At 39.8% G+C, this 14,490-nt stretch overlaps 1 protein-coding gene across 4 annotated transcripts in view; it reads right to left on the bottom strand.

Moving 5' to 3' along the window:
- The window catches only part of IL12RB2 (interleukin 12 receptor subunit beta 2), an 82,404-nt gene that overhangs the window by 64,373 nt on the left and 3,541 nt on the right, over window positions 1–14,490 (bottom strand). For 2 of the 4 annotated variants that reach the window (XM_027604085.2, XM_027604095.2), the window contains exons 1-3: window positions 8,132–8,318; window positions 6,145–6,256; window positions 4,316–4,603 (exon numbers count right to left, since the gene is read on the bottom strand). In XM_027604085.2, coding sequence (XP_027459886.2) covers window positions 4,316–4,603; window positions 6,145–6,220 — 364 coding nt within the window. In that variant the 5' untranslated portion in view covers window positions 6,221–6,256; window positions 8,132–8,318. Of the gene's footprint in view, window positions 1–4,315; window positions 4,604–6,144; window positions 6,257–8,131; window positions 8,319–14,490 lie in introns of those variants that run through there. The other 2 variants (XM_027604100.2, XM_027604103.2) reach the window with 2 other exon arrangements.

Raw genomic sequence — 14,490 nt, 5'->3', positions numbered from 1 at the left:
GTATAGGAGTGAGGCACTAAATTACAGATTGGAGCTCTGCATGTGTGTCAGCTGAGGGGTGTTTGCTGACTCTGGGTTTTACTCCAAGGTGATCTGGCGAGGCTTCCTTGGGAACCTATGTTGTAAATAATTTTAGGTATTTCCTCTTGGACTTATCAGATTTCCCAGAAAAGGATATTCTAACTTGAGTGGAGGAGGGTATAGGGCTGAAGGGAGCTGTATGCAAATGTTCCTTTAATCCCCTTTGTTTTCCAGCATGGTACTACCAATCTCAGCTGAACTGGCTAGAGCTAGTTTAGTGACCCTTTAATGCCAAGCCTCCAGTCTTATGCCAGAGTAGCAGAGCTGTGAATGTCTAGCTACATGGAATTGGGAAAGAGATCTGAGAATCTGTTTTTCAAATAGATTTTTCAATCAAACCTCTCATTTTTAGTCCCATTCTTACCCTCACTCCCAGAAGGACATGGTATCACCAATTTCTGAGTCTTTCTGGGGCGGGAGATTCTGCATTCACTCACGTTGCATCAAGATGTTTCTCACTGCTGGCTAAGCCAATTATCACTGATCTACCTGTTTTCCAGCTTCCAAAAGTTTGTTGATATGTCTCCCCTCCCATCCCTTTTGTCCTTTAGGGTTTGTGCCTCTAGAAAATTTTCTTTACTGCATCTTGGCTTAATTTCAGGGGGATCAATGTAAATATATGTGTTCAAACCACCATCATTACCTTAACCCTTCATAGGTAATGATGACCAAATGAGATATAAAGCATGTGGCACCTTTAAGTAATGAAACAATTCTTACTCGTACCTTTACTCCTAAAATTTTGCAGAGACTCTCATTTTAAAGAGCACAGCTTTTACTGAAAAATCAAGTCAACTTTCCCAACATGAGGTCCCCACACCATGAAATCAAGGTGTCTACTTCAGCCCAGGACTTGGTTTTGGCAGAGACTATCTGTCCCAGGGCAATTCAGATCTCATTCTCTTCAATACAAGTGTACAATAGCTGACACCCCCCCCCCAATAAAGGACAGAAATCAAAGCCTCTGAAAATTAAAATAGCTTGCAATATAATAAATTTCTATGAGCATTATGGTTGTTATCATTTTGTTTTTTTTAGGGAGAGATTGCAACAGGGTGAGGGGCAAAGGAGAGGGCAAGAGAGACTCCCAAGGAGGCTCCACATGGAGTCCGACGTGGGGCTCAATCCCACAACCGCAAGATCATGACTCAAGCTGAAATCAAGATTCAGAGCCAACTGACTGAGCCACCCAGGCGTCCCACGGTTGTTAATGTATTTAAAAGCCCTACTTACTATGGGAAATTAAATGTCTTAGAAAAACAGCTTTCAGAAATATCAACAGTCAAGCATATATTGAAAACAACCAAGCAAGGATCCATTGTCTTTCATTTATTACCTTGATTTTCTAAGTAGTTTGTAGATCAACCCTGCAAGGTTAAGCTAGAGCACTGACTGCTTAGCAACCACACAACTTGAACGAATTCTTGGTAGTAGAACCACCCAAACCCAAGGAGAGGCTGGGAAGAAAAGGTTAAATTACCCATTCCCAGTTCTGAAAAACCAGCCAACTTTATGACCACATTCTCAGGATATACAATGGCACTACAAAAAAGGATACCACTTACCACAAAAAAGAAAAGACGCTGTTTACTCCCTCACTAGATAAGGTTAAGCTTACCATACTAGGTGAAACCAAAATTCTTTTCTTGGAATGATTAGCCATACTCAGAAAAAGCTGTTGCTTCCAGTCAGTCCTTCACCTCAAAGGTGCTAAACTTGCTCAAAGAGCAGCCACTGATGGTGTGGTTACCACTTGAGCACACTGGACAAGCAACATTCCAGCAGTACCACCTAACTAAGCTGCACTATGACAGATCCTCTTAACCATCTCTCTAGGTCTTCTGAGGCTGTAAACTGTCACAAATGCATCTGTATACTCTGGATGAAAAAAAAATTACGTAGACTCCATGCCCAGTGCAGAGCCCAATGCGGGGCTTAAACTCACGACCCTGAGTTCAAGACCTGAGCCGATATCAAGAGTCAATGCTTAACCGAGTGAGCCACCCAGGCACACCACTGGATGGAAAACTTCAAAAATGGAAAGGAGTCGCAGCACTCTAACACATCTGAGCAAAGTAGGAAATGGACTGGATGGCTAAGGACGTGTGCAAGAATACTGACCTCCAAGGCTACTGTTAGCCTAATAAATATGAAGAAAAACACCAGCAGCAACTGACATCATAGGCCTGGGAACATCTAATATAAATACGTAATATTGGTCTACTAAGACAGCGAGTTACCTGGGTGAAACAGTCAGGTGTTCTGAGGACGAAAGAGGTGAGGACCAATGGTGTTTTTTTAGAGAAATTTTCATTTGTCTATCACTTTCTTGTACTTTCTTTTAAGGGAAATGGACTCGTATCTACCATGCTGCACACAGGAAGAAGAGTCAAGCCAGCTGAAACCTCCACCCTAGAGCTTATCACCTCAGTGCCTTCTCTGTGCCTGGTACTAGATTAAACACTTTGCATACCAGGTATCATCTAATCACTACAACCATCTCATGAAGTAGGTGTTAATATCTTGATAACACAGACAGAGAAACTGGAGCTCAGAGAATTGAAACTGCCTATCAGTATACTGTTAGTGACAGGGCTGGGCTTCAAAGCCCATGCTCCTTTTAGGACACCACAGGCAGTTGGAGCTGAGAGTACATGACCGGTAAGTGGTGTGAATAGGAGGCCACAAATGGGAAGAAGAGGCCTGGACCTGGTTTATGTCTCCTTAGCCTCCAATGATTATTTGGCTGTGTGCTTGGTGTTCTGCTTGGTGCTTCTGGTGGCTCTCCAGGAAGATTGCTTGGCCCCAACCATATCCTTAGAGGTTACAGAAAAGTGGTTTCCATTTTTCCTGAAAAGAGTTTCATTGAGCTGTTTCACTGTCTTCATGTCAGGGGCTCTGTCCTTGCATCTTGGTCAGCCAGCCTGCAATCCTCCTACTCTCCCCATCCCTCTTACTGTCCACTCCAGACTTCTCTGGAACCATGGAGGCACAGTTTCCTGGGATGACTCAGAGCCCATGCATACTCACTGGCTTGCCTGGCTGGGCCTTCAAGGCTAAGGCTGCAGGTTGCAGTCTACAAGCTTTAGGCAGGTATACTCCTGGCTCACCTGGGGCACTGTGGCTCATGCTATAGATGCCAACTCTGATGTCTTAGTTCTTACTCCCAGCAGCTTCCTGGAGGGACCAGCACTGTAAGCCAGCATGTAAGGGAGTTGATACCCTATGGGTAAATTTTCACCAATGACAGTTAAGTTCTTCTCTTTCCCTGTCATTGTATTCCCATATGTTTTTTCTGGGAATGTCCCTAGTGACCAAGCAACCAACTGTATTTTCTGTTGGTGCTGTGGCCAGCTCAGTAATTTGACCTCCTTGTGTTTGCTTTGGTCCTTTCCTGGCTCATTCCCTCACTCTTGCTTCCTTGAGACTATATATGTCAACTCTCCTGACAAAGCATGAGCCTATCAGTTCCGGCTCATGGAGATTTTTAGAAAACCCAGAAAAGAGTGTGACAACAGTTCTCCTTTAACCTCCGCTAAGTATGATAACCAGTGGTCAGGAATGAATGTGGATATAAGGACTATTAAGTTAGGGAAAGGAGAATTGCTCAGCCTTGGGTAGTCAACCTGGGCTTCCTAAGTCAAAAACAGTATCTCTTCTTTTTAGGAGGTTGTAGCTTTGAACAAATTCTCATAAATCAAGAAGGCATGAAGATTCAGCTGCAGAGATTCTCTTTCCTGCCACTGGAGTCCAAGAACAACAGGTCCTTAGTCTTTTTTTTTTTTTTTTAAGATTTTATTTATTTATTTGAGAGAGAGAGAATGAGAGATAGAGAGCACAAGAGGGAAGAGGGTCAGAGGGAGAAGCAGACTCCCTGCTGAGCAGGGAGCCCGATGTGGGACTCGATCCTGGGACTCCAGGATCATGACCTGAGCCAAAGGCAGTCGCTTAACCAATTGAACCACCCAGGCTCCCAACAGGTCCTTAGTCTTAATGGGCAAAATAACTGGTGGGGAGGGAGAGTTGGGAGAGAGAGAGAGAACACTACTACATGAGATCCAAATTCTATTGCTTTCTGGATTTCTCATATTGAGGTACTCATATTGCTATCAAGATAAAATAGATCCATGTGGCAGGAAAAGATGGAACACTGCCCTATATTCGGATTTCTGTCTAACACATGACAAATACCAAAAGATGACTAGTTTTTAAGAATTCAGAATGGAATGCTCACCACCAACTGAGATCTCTGCCCCACATATTCGTAATTCCTTGTTTTTGCTGCAGGCCAGTTTGCAGAGAAACACAGTTGTACCCAGAGGAAGACCTGTGACTTGAGAACTGAGGAAGTGACCATGCAGAAAATTGATTCTTCTGTTAAACTTGTAAAGGATTAACATGTTAAAACCGGGATATTGTGAGCAGCCTTGTTCGGGCTTCAAAGAGCATGAAATATTGACAGCTGATCCAAGTGAAATTACATGGGAAGGCTCCACAGTCACATCTCCTCTCCTGCATGCATCTGCAATAAGACACAAGTCAGCACATAAGAAACCCATTTCAAAATGGTGGGTTTGTGTGATTCTCAAGAGCAGGGTAAAATTAATCCCATCAAATCATGGAAATAGAAATACCCCACATTGCTCTGGCTGTATTGGTGATGCACAATGAGAACAGAAGGCAACCACATTAAAGTCTAACTTTATTTTAATTAAAAGATGCATTGTTCTCAAAACAGTAAGACTAAAAGTGCTGAGAGAATAGGGTTGAAACAGAGGACCAGGAAAAACCAATCTCTCTTATATGCAAATTTTTCACGATTACTGGAAAATACTTCCCACAGTAGATTACATTTGCTTCCATCCTCATTTCTGATTTATAAGGCTTGCTTACTTCAATACTCAGAGCAAAAAGCAAAACAAACAAACAAACCAAAAAAATGACCATTTAAAAGGCTATTACAAACTCTAAGGGGTAGATTCAGGAATAATACTTTCTCTTGCTGTAGTGGTATAAAGTATGTATAACCTATAACATTATTTTATAACAAAAGAAAATATTCAGTGGCTCTGGTATGTTTGTGGTTGGCATCAAGGATGAAAACTAGGTCCTCCATGCCACACTTTGGTATTCCTTCAAGATGCAAGACACTGGGCTAGATAAACCATAACCCAGTACAGCTAATATGACATTACATGAATGTATTCTTATTTTAAAAGAGTGTGTTTACTTATTTATTTATTTATTGCCAGATCCCATATTGAGCTCATTAAAAGAGAGGTCATTCTTACTTTCTAGAAGTTTTTGTGTAAATAAGTATGACAACTATTCAGAAATGAGCAGTTTTTGGTGGTCCTGCCAATGAAAGAATCTCAGAATTGTTGAGATTCAGAAAATTCAGAAATGCCCTGAATTTTCAGATGTGATGGAAAGCCTCCACTGAAAGTCTTTTTTTTTTTTTGTAATTGTAAGATTGCTTTAACTACCCTAAACATGAATTTATAAAAAAGTTATTTAAATCAAATAAAGGAAATACTAAAAATTCATTTTAAATAAAATATTCTTTTTTTATTTTCAGAACTAAAACTAAGTCTCTCTGTCTTTTTCTCCCCTCCCATCCTACTTATATGTCTGTTCTCTGCTTCTTTGGTTTTCATTGGTTGTAATGAGCTAGAAAGTAAAAAAGTAAGCTCCCAATAAAGAAAAGGCAAGGAAAATGTCAGCCACTATTTTTTTTTTAGAATAGTTGAATTCAACCATGCATACCCTCTGTTAAAATGCACTATCATATCTCATTTTAGTAAAATTCACAATGCCAGCTTTGTGGTTACCGAGCCACTTTTTAAAGAGAAATTATATGATTGGACTCATATATTAATCAGCATAAATTAAATAAAATGCATATTAGCTATAGATATGGAACCAGACTTACCCATTTAAAATGAGAGAAGACAGACTACAAAAGACCAACTACCAGAACAATTCTCACAAATACATATTTCATCTGTAACTGAGAGTTTAAACCACAAATCCTTCTAAGATTCAATTATAGAAATATCTTACCTATGTTTGCTTTAACCAACAACAACACAATGATAAAAATAAGTGCCAATGAGCACCCTCCAACTGTATGTGCCATGAACAGTCAACTCTGGAATACACCTCTGTAATTTTCCTTGCAAAAGAAGACAAATTCATTCATGTTAAATACATTCAGAAGATACCAGAACCAACATCATTCTCAGAAGGACTTAAAATGCTCCTTTAACTTCTCTATATTGTTAAGATTTTTTTAAGCAGTATACTTTTAAAACTAGTAAATTAAAAATCTTAGCCACCTCTAACCCCCATTCACTTAAGCTCCTTGGCATTGGCAAAGGGTGGGAGAAGAGACATTGGAGTCCTTTAGAACTGGGCTTAAGAACTTTGAGACTGTGGGGCACCTGGGTGGCTCAGTCGGTTACGGTTAAGCATCTGACTCTAGATTTTGGCTCAGGTCATGGTCTTAGGGTTGTGAGACTGAGCCCCACACTGGGCTCCGTGCTGGGTGTGAAGCATACTTAAGATTCTCTCTCTTCCTCTCTCTCTGCCCCCCCACCAAATGATAATAAAATAAAAATAATAAAAAAAAAAACTTTGAGGCTGTGGGCAAGTTACTTAACCTTCTGAGCTTCAGTAGCACACAAAAATCTTTTTCTTCCAAACAGGGCTGCATTATCATAGTCAAACACAGTGGTGTTAAATCCCAAGACAGATGAGAATTTCTGAGCTATTCATGTGCTTTTAGAAGTAATGGGAAATTAAAAAGTGGCTTATACCCCTCTCCTGGAACTTAGTAAAAGACTGATCTCTTTGGTCATAAGAAAGGGAGTTGTTGGAGTCTTCTACAGAAGTTCAATTTTACTTGTTTGTTTGCTTGTTTATTCATTACTTGTTTATTTTACTATGTATTTCTATCTTGAATGTTTCAGAAAATGCAAACTGGTGATTTCTGATTGTTTCCCAATTTAAATCTAAGAAATGGTTCTACGAGTCATTAGGAAATTCTCTAAATTCTATTAAAGGTGGGCCTAAAATCCATAAAGTAGCTGGAAAGTTCTGTGATGTTAGGCCACTGGGAACCAGAAAATGCAAATGTTCACCTCTTACTCCCATACCTAGAGATATGCCAGAACATATTGGCCATTTTCAAAAAAACTCACTTATTCATTCAATAGTCCACCTTTCATGTGCCAAGCACATTGTTAAGTGCTAGCGATACAACAGTACTGCTCTAATGGGTATATAGAAATGTGCCCACTTGCTCCTTTGACTTTTCTACCTCTAGCCTAGCCATCAATCAGGAAAGCCCCCCAAAATTTAGCACCTTTTCAATAGTCTTTGCTGGTTGCTCTTTCTCCTCCTGAATTTCAACTGTGGGAGGACCTCTGCTCACTCAAGACATTTTTTTCTCTACTTCTACTCCCTTCCCAGGGGATCTCATCTGGTCACCTGGCTCTAGAAATTATTTGTATGCGAATGACTCTCAGGTGCATATCTTCAACTCAGACATCTCTCAGTGCTCCAATCTGTCTCCTTGCATCTCCTCTTGGACCTCTAATAAAATGCTCAATATTAACATGATCAGTTGGAATCCTTGGTCTCCCTTCCTCAAATTGGTTCTTTCCCTAGCCTTTTTGATTTCAGCAAATAACTGAAGTTTCTCAAAAACCTAGAAGTCATCCTTGATTTCACCCTCTTTCTCATCCCCTACAACCAAACCATCACTAAGTCCTGTCAGTTTTACCTCCAAAATATATCACAGATCAGTCTGCTCCTCTCCATTCCTACTGTCCTCACTCTAGTCCAAAAGACTGTCATCTCTCCCCGAGGTGACTTCAGTAGGCCCTCAGTGTGTCTCTCCAATCCATCCTTACCCCTTTCTAAGTCATTTTCACATAGGGACTACCTTTTAGAAGTACAAATAAGATTACATTACCTGTTTCATACCACCACTACTTAAAACCCTCAATACGTCCACTGCTGTTAGAATAAAATCAGAAGTCCTTACCGCACATGATCTTTCAGGCACTGCATGGCCTCACTTCTCCTGTCTTGCCACCATCATTTGCTCAAATTTTTCTAGCCTTGCTCACTCCTCTCCATTTGCACTGGCTTTCAGGTTATTCCATGAATAAGACATGTCTTTTGCCGCCCAGAGACTCTGCACTTTCCATTTCCTCTGCTAGAATCCTCTTCCTCTGTTTCTTTGCAGCTGGCTGACTTACACTGTTCAGATCTCAGATCATGTGTCACTTCCTCAGAGAGCCCCTCCCTGACCACCTAGCCAAAGTGGTCTTGCCCAGCTACTTTCCACTCATCACCTTATTTATTGTCTTCATGGGACAGTCTGTAACTACTCTGTTGATTTACTTGACTACTTGTCTATCTATCTTTGTGCTAGAATAAGCCACCACGAGAGCAGGAACACTGGCTGTCTTGCTCACTGCTGTATGTCAGCACTAGGAAAGAATACTTAATAAATGTTTATTACAAGAAAGAGAAAAGGGAGGAAGGGGGAAGGAAGATGAGCTATAAAAAACTCCCTATAAACATCCCTGTGGTAGGCAGAATAATGGCCCACCAAAGATGTCCATGCCCTAAGTACCTGTGAATATATTACATTACGTGACAAAGGGACTTTGGAGATGCCATTATAGCAAAGGATCTGAAATGGGGAGGTTATTCTATATTATCCAAATGGGCCCAATCTAATCAAGTGAGTCCTTAAAAGTGAGTGAGGGAGAAAAAAGGTCTGTCAGAGAGCTGTGATATGAGACGGCCTGGATCTTCCACTGTTAGCTTTGAAGATGGAGGAAAGGGGCCATGAGCTAAGGAATGTGGTGGCCTCTAAAATCTGAGGGTGGCTCTCAGTTTACAGAAAATATAAAATGTATTTTCTTTTTTTTTTTTAGATTTTATTTATTTATGTGACAGAGAGAGCACAAGCAGGGAGAGAGGGCAGGCAGAGGGAGAAGCAGGCTTCCTGCTGAGCAGAGAGCCCGACATGGGGCTCGATCCTAGGACCCTGAGATCATCACCTAAGCCAAAGGCAGACACTTAACGGACTGAACCACCCCAGGTGCCCCTAAAATGTACTTCTTATGGGTCTTGGTTAAAAATGTTTGAGAAACACTGATCTAAATTGAAATCTGAGTTTCCCTTCATCTAAACCACACAGTCCAAGGTCATGGCATACAATGGCCTCCGTCGGCTAATTCCTGCCTTTATTACCAAGCACATCTACCTCTACTCTCTGCTGGCATTCTACTGTCTACTAACACTGAGCTGCATTGCTTCCCTGCACATCTCATTCCAATGCATGCTTCTGTATCTTTGCCAATTCTATTCTCTTACTTTTCCACTGTTCTTAGAATGGCTATATTCATCCATCCCAACCCAATTCAGAAACCTTTTATTCAGCCATTCATTCAACAAATATGTACTAAGCAGTTGCTATGTGTCAGGGGCTAGGGATAGAGTAGACAGGATTTCAGCACTCATGGAACCAACACTCTAGAGTAGGGAGACAAAAAACAAAGAAATAAATAACAAATAAATTCAGACAATGATAAAAGAAAAACATAAGAGAAGCTAAGGGGAGAGAAGCCTAGGGAGGAGAGAAGTTGGTCAATGAAGGCATTTCTAGGAAGTGAAGCTTGAGCTGAGATTGGCAGGCGACAAATGAAGACTCAGGATAAAGCCTAGAGGCAGAGGAATAAGTTGGCTATTAATGAAGCACAGAAAAAGGTCAGGGTGGCAGGGAAAGTGACTGTGATCAGAGAATGGTAGGACATGAAATGGAGAAGAATCCAGGAGCCAGATCTTCCATGGACTTGTTTGCCATGGAAAGAAGCCTGGATTTTACTCTCAAATCTATAGGAAATCACTGATGTTTAATTAAAGGTTTTATTTATTAATTTAACTGAGTTTTAATTGAGGGTGTTACAAGATATGAATTATATTAAATATACACAGGCAAAGGCAAAAAACAAAAAAGTTAGTCTTGGCTTCATGTACGGGGCCAGAGTGGAAGCAAGCAGACCAGTTAGGAAGCAATCGCAGGTACCCAGTAAGAAATGATGATGTGGACCACACTTACAGTAGTAGAGAAGGAAAGAAGTCGTTAAATCTTAGGAAGCCTTACCTATGTCTTTAGGTCAGACTGAAGCCTCCTATATAGCATCCTGGCCTCCTCGTATCTTAGCACCTGCCATATTAAGTAGAACTACTTTATTAGTTATCTGTCTGTCTCTTCCATTTGCTTACAAACTCCTCATGAGCAGAGGCCACAATATATGGCACATAGTGGACATGTGCTGAACTGAACAAAACTTAAATGGATTTTTTGTGTTCATCTATTAATGTAATAACATTACAATTACATTAAATCTGATTCTGCCACATTGTGGTTGACATCATTAATAATAAGTTTTTCTTTATTACCACTACCTTAGTTGCTTCATTAAAATTTGTAATAGTCTGGCATAAAGGAAATTATGAATTGAACTAGAAAATAACTGAATCATGAAGGAACAGTTACATAGGGATTAATAAGTTTCTGCTTCCTGACTACAAGGGGTATCTACAGGGTATCTTTCAATATGCACTGCAATTTATGGAGCTATGATAGTCTCCAAATAAGTAAAATATTTAATATCAAAATATTTGATTAGTTATTTTAAGAATTTTTAAATGTATAAATATGAAATATGTAAATACAAAATACATATGAAATATGTATATAAGAAATATATATGAAATATGCATATATATGAAACACACCCCTATATACCTATATATGAAATAAGCAAAATAGAGGCTAAAGTTCAGTTTATACAGTACATTTATCCAAATATGAGCTTGCTCATTCTCTTTGAATACCCAGTAAAATACTTTCTCCTTTTATAAGAAACTCAGAACCTCAAAGACCTTCAAGTAAATGAGATCTCTTCCAATAAAATGAAACCTCCTATCAACTGCAAACATCTTTCAGACAGCCTGCCTAGAGGGTTGATATTAAAACTACAACTCTATCTTGAATCAGAAAATCAAAGAGTATGCTATGTCACTGACTCATCATTCAAATTGTGACAGTTTCCAGATAGTGAAAACAAGGTCTCAGTGAGGAGGACAAGGACCAGCCAGAAATATAGCGACTGGCAGGAAGGCAGGGCCATCTATTACCACCTCAGTGAGTCTCTTTCCCCACTGCTCCAGGAAGAAGCACAAAAATATGCACTACCTCAAAATCATATTTTACTAGGCTAGGAAAAACCCTTACCACAGGTGATAATTTCATGTAGGCAGGAGCATGTTCTACTTCCACATTACTTTTCTTTTGTAGCACCATGTTAAGTTCAAGGGACAGCATGGTATTATGGAAAAGAAAAAGGCTAGTGAATCTCAGTCCCACTGTGTGGTATTAACAGTAAAACTGCCATTTCTTACAGTGGGTACAGTAATATGGATCTAGACAGAGTTATTGGGAAGATTAATCTGATAGTGTCATGGACCCATGAGAATACCTAGAATGAAGTAGGCACTCCATTGAGGCTAGCTCCCATTTTCTTTTCTGGGTCCTGCTTTTGCATTTCTTTTTTAAATCACTTATGACTTTCACCGTACTGGAATTATATGTTTTGTTAAACTACGTAAAAAAAATTCGTATGTTAGTCTATCTTTATTCTTAACCCTACCTATCAAGTACTTTAATAAGTCAGAGGAGGAAGGAACCTCAAAGGTTAGCTATTAATTGCCATGGTCCTGCTGCTTTCTTCCCCTCCCAACAGCTGACTTTTGAGTCCGAGCCACTGTAGAACAACCAAGTGATTGTTCTAGATGTGCATCGAGGCTGGCTGTCTTACAAATGAATGCCCTTGGGGCGCCTGGGTGGCTCAGTCGTTAAGTGTCTGCCTTTGGCTCAGGTCATGATCCCAGGGTCCTGGGATCGAGCCCCCCATCGGGCTCCCTGCTCAGCGGGAAGCCTGCTTCTCCCTCTCCCACTCCCCCTGCTTATGTTCCTGTTCTTGCTATCTCTCTCTCTGTCAAATAAATAAATAAAATCTTTTTTAAAAAAACAAATGAATGCCCTTAATAACCCAGTTCACTCAGTGAGGCAGAGTACAAAATCCTTCCCTTCTGCTGGCATCGCTAGTTACAGACATGTCTTACTGGTGGCAGCTCAGTATGAAGACAACACTTTGGAGGCCATCTCTTCTACCTTCCCCATTTTACAGATAGATAAACCGAGGCTTAGAGAAAAGAGGGGACTTGCCAAAGGTCATTAATAGCAGAATCCAGATCAGAACATAGGTTTCCTGATTTCTAACCCAACATTACCTCTAGCATGTGAGACTGCTCCTGATCAGTAGCAACAATAGCAGCATAACATTAAAAACAGTGCTAATGCTAACTCTACCATTAATACTAATGCTATAGTTTGTTGATCTCTTATGATATTCCAGGCACAATGCAGTTTACATACAATCTTTATGTTACCCACTAGTAAAGCAATTATGATGCCTGATACTTTAATCTTCAGAAGCTTGAATCATTATTTCTTTTCTTTTTGCTGAGATTATATGATTTATTATAGAGCACAGAACCACCTTCAAATAAGAGGTAAGAGACTTAGAAAATATCAAACTGGAGTCAAAGAAAGACTGTATTCTTACTGAATATACAGTAGCTTCGCATCATGGATATATAACAGAATATGGTTACGGAAAGGAACAGTTCTACCAAAAAGTGGCATTTTGATGATTAAGGGCAACCTGGTAAATTGTTCAAAACCTATTCTGCCAAAAAATTCTAATGTTAAAACTTGTGGCTCCTTATAAATTTACCCTGAAATGAAGCCATTAGTCAACAAATACCACTCATAATCAGTTTAACTACTCATTTTTTTAAATTTAAATTCAATTAATTAACATATAGTGTATTATTAGTTTCAGAGGTAGAGTTCAGTGTGAATCATTATTTCTGATACCCTCCTCCCTCTCTGAAAAGAGGATGAAACAAACACAAAAACTGTATATACGAAATATGTAACCACCTCTAATGATCTATTCCACTATGAGGATGGAAAAGGATAATCCTATCCACCAAGTAGGTAACTTGCAACTTAGCCATTGGAGCCAACCTTCTTCTCCATGACTTTTCATGAGCTAAGTCATGAAAAAGAACAGTCTCCTGACTGAAGCATTATTTCCTTTTTTCTTCTGAGTCTACCATTTGGTGAAAAATCTCACAAGCCATAACATGGACAAATGCTGGCCTGTCAGGCCCTGATCATCAAATCAGCCTCTTCATGATGTCATGTTAGGTGGTATGACAGGCAAGGAAAGTAACATCACCTCAACCCTTTCTGCTTTTTCTTCTTTCTCCACAATAATCCCAGTACCTTTTACATGAGTGAAGCTGGACAGGACAGACACCTGTTTTTCTTTCATACACACCTGCTGAGGCTCTCTTGAATTTTCTTTCATCTCACTGGTAAGCATTTGTAGCCCTAAATTTACCTATACATAGGAACATTCTTTTCTTGCGTGAAATCATGAGACTTCTGAAATTTTGGTCCTTTTTTTAAAAATTTTTGTTGGAGGGTTTTCTCCTTTCCCTCTTAATAACCTCTTCATTATTTTTCTTTTTCTTAAAGATTTCATTTATTTATTTATTTGACAGAGAGAGATAGGAAGAGCAGGAACACAAGCAGAGGGAGTGGGAGAGGGAGAAGCAGGCTTCCTGCAGAGCAGGGAGCTCAGTGCGGGGCTCGATCCCAGGACCCTGGGATCATGACCTGAGCCAAAGGCAGATGCTTAATGACTGAGCCACCCAGGTGCCCTATTTTTCTTTTTCTTTCTTTCTTTTTTTAAAGTAGGCTCCATGCCCAGTGCAGAGCCCAATTTGGGGCTTGAACTCTTGACCTTGAGATCAAGACCTGGAACCAAGATCGAAAGTCAGACATTCGACCAACTGAGCCATCCAGGTGCCCTACTTTATCATTTTTCATTAGAAAAGTTCCCTTACACTTTTACCCCTTCTTTTATATTTTTCTGAAATGTTCTGTCAGTTCTATTTGCCTTTATTTCCATTTCAGATATATCACACTGAACATAACAGACAGGCTCTTCAAATGTTGTATGTAAACAAATTACATTTAAAATGTATGAGGGAATCATATCCCATCCCAACCCTCAAATCATTTGTAGTGTGAACTGTCTTGTAAACTGAACAACATTCCCACAAGAGAACTACAAAAAAAGAAATAAAGAAAGGAGAAACAAGACATGGATGGAGTTTTGAAGAAACTAGTTACTTTCAAATCAACTGGTGTTGTTTTGTTTCCTTTTTTCTTTCTTGAATTAG

This window comes from Zalophus californianus, chromosome 4 (genome assembly GCF_009762305.2).
Source record: "Zalophus californianus isolate mZalCal1 chromosome 4, mZalCal1.pri.v2, whole genome shotgun sequence".
In the NCBI taxonomy this organism is placed as follows: Eukaryota; Metazoa; Chordata; class Mammalia; order Carnivora; family Otariidae; genus Zalophus; species Zalophus californianus.
Note: the sequence above shows the minus strand (reverse complement) of the source record. Positions and strands in the feature narration are given on the sequence as shown.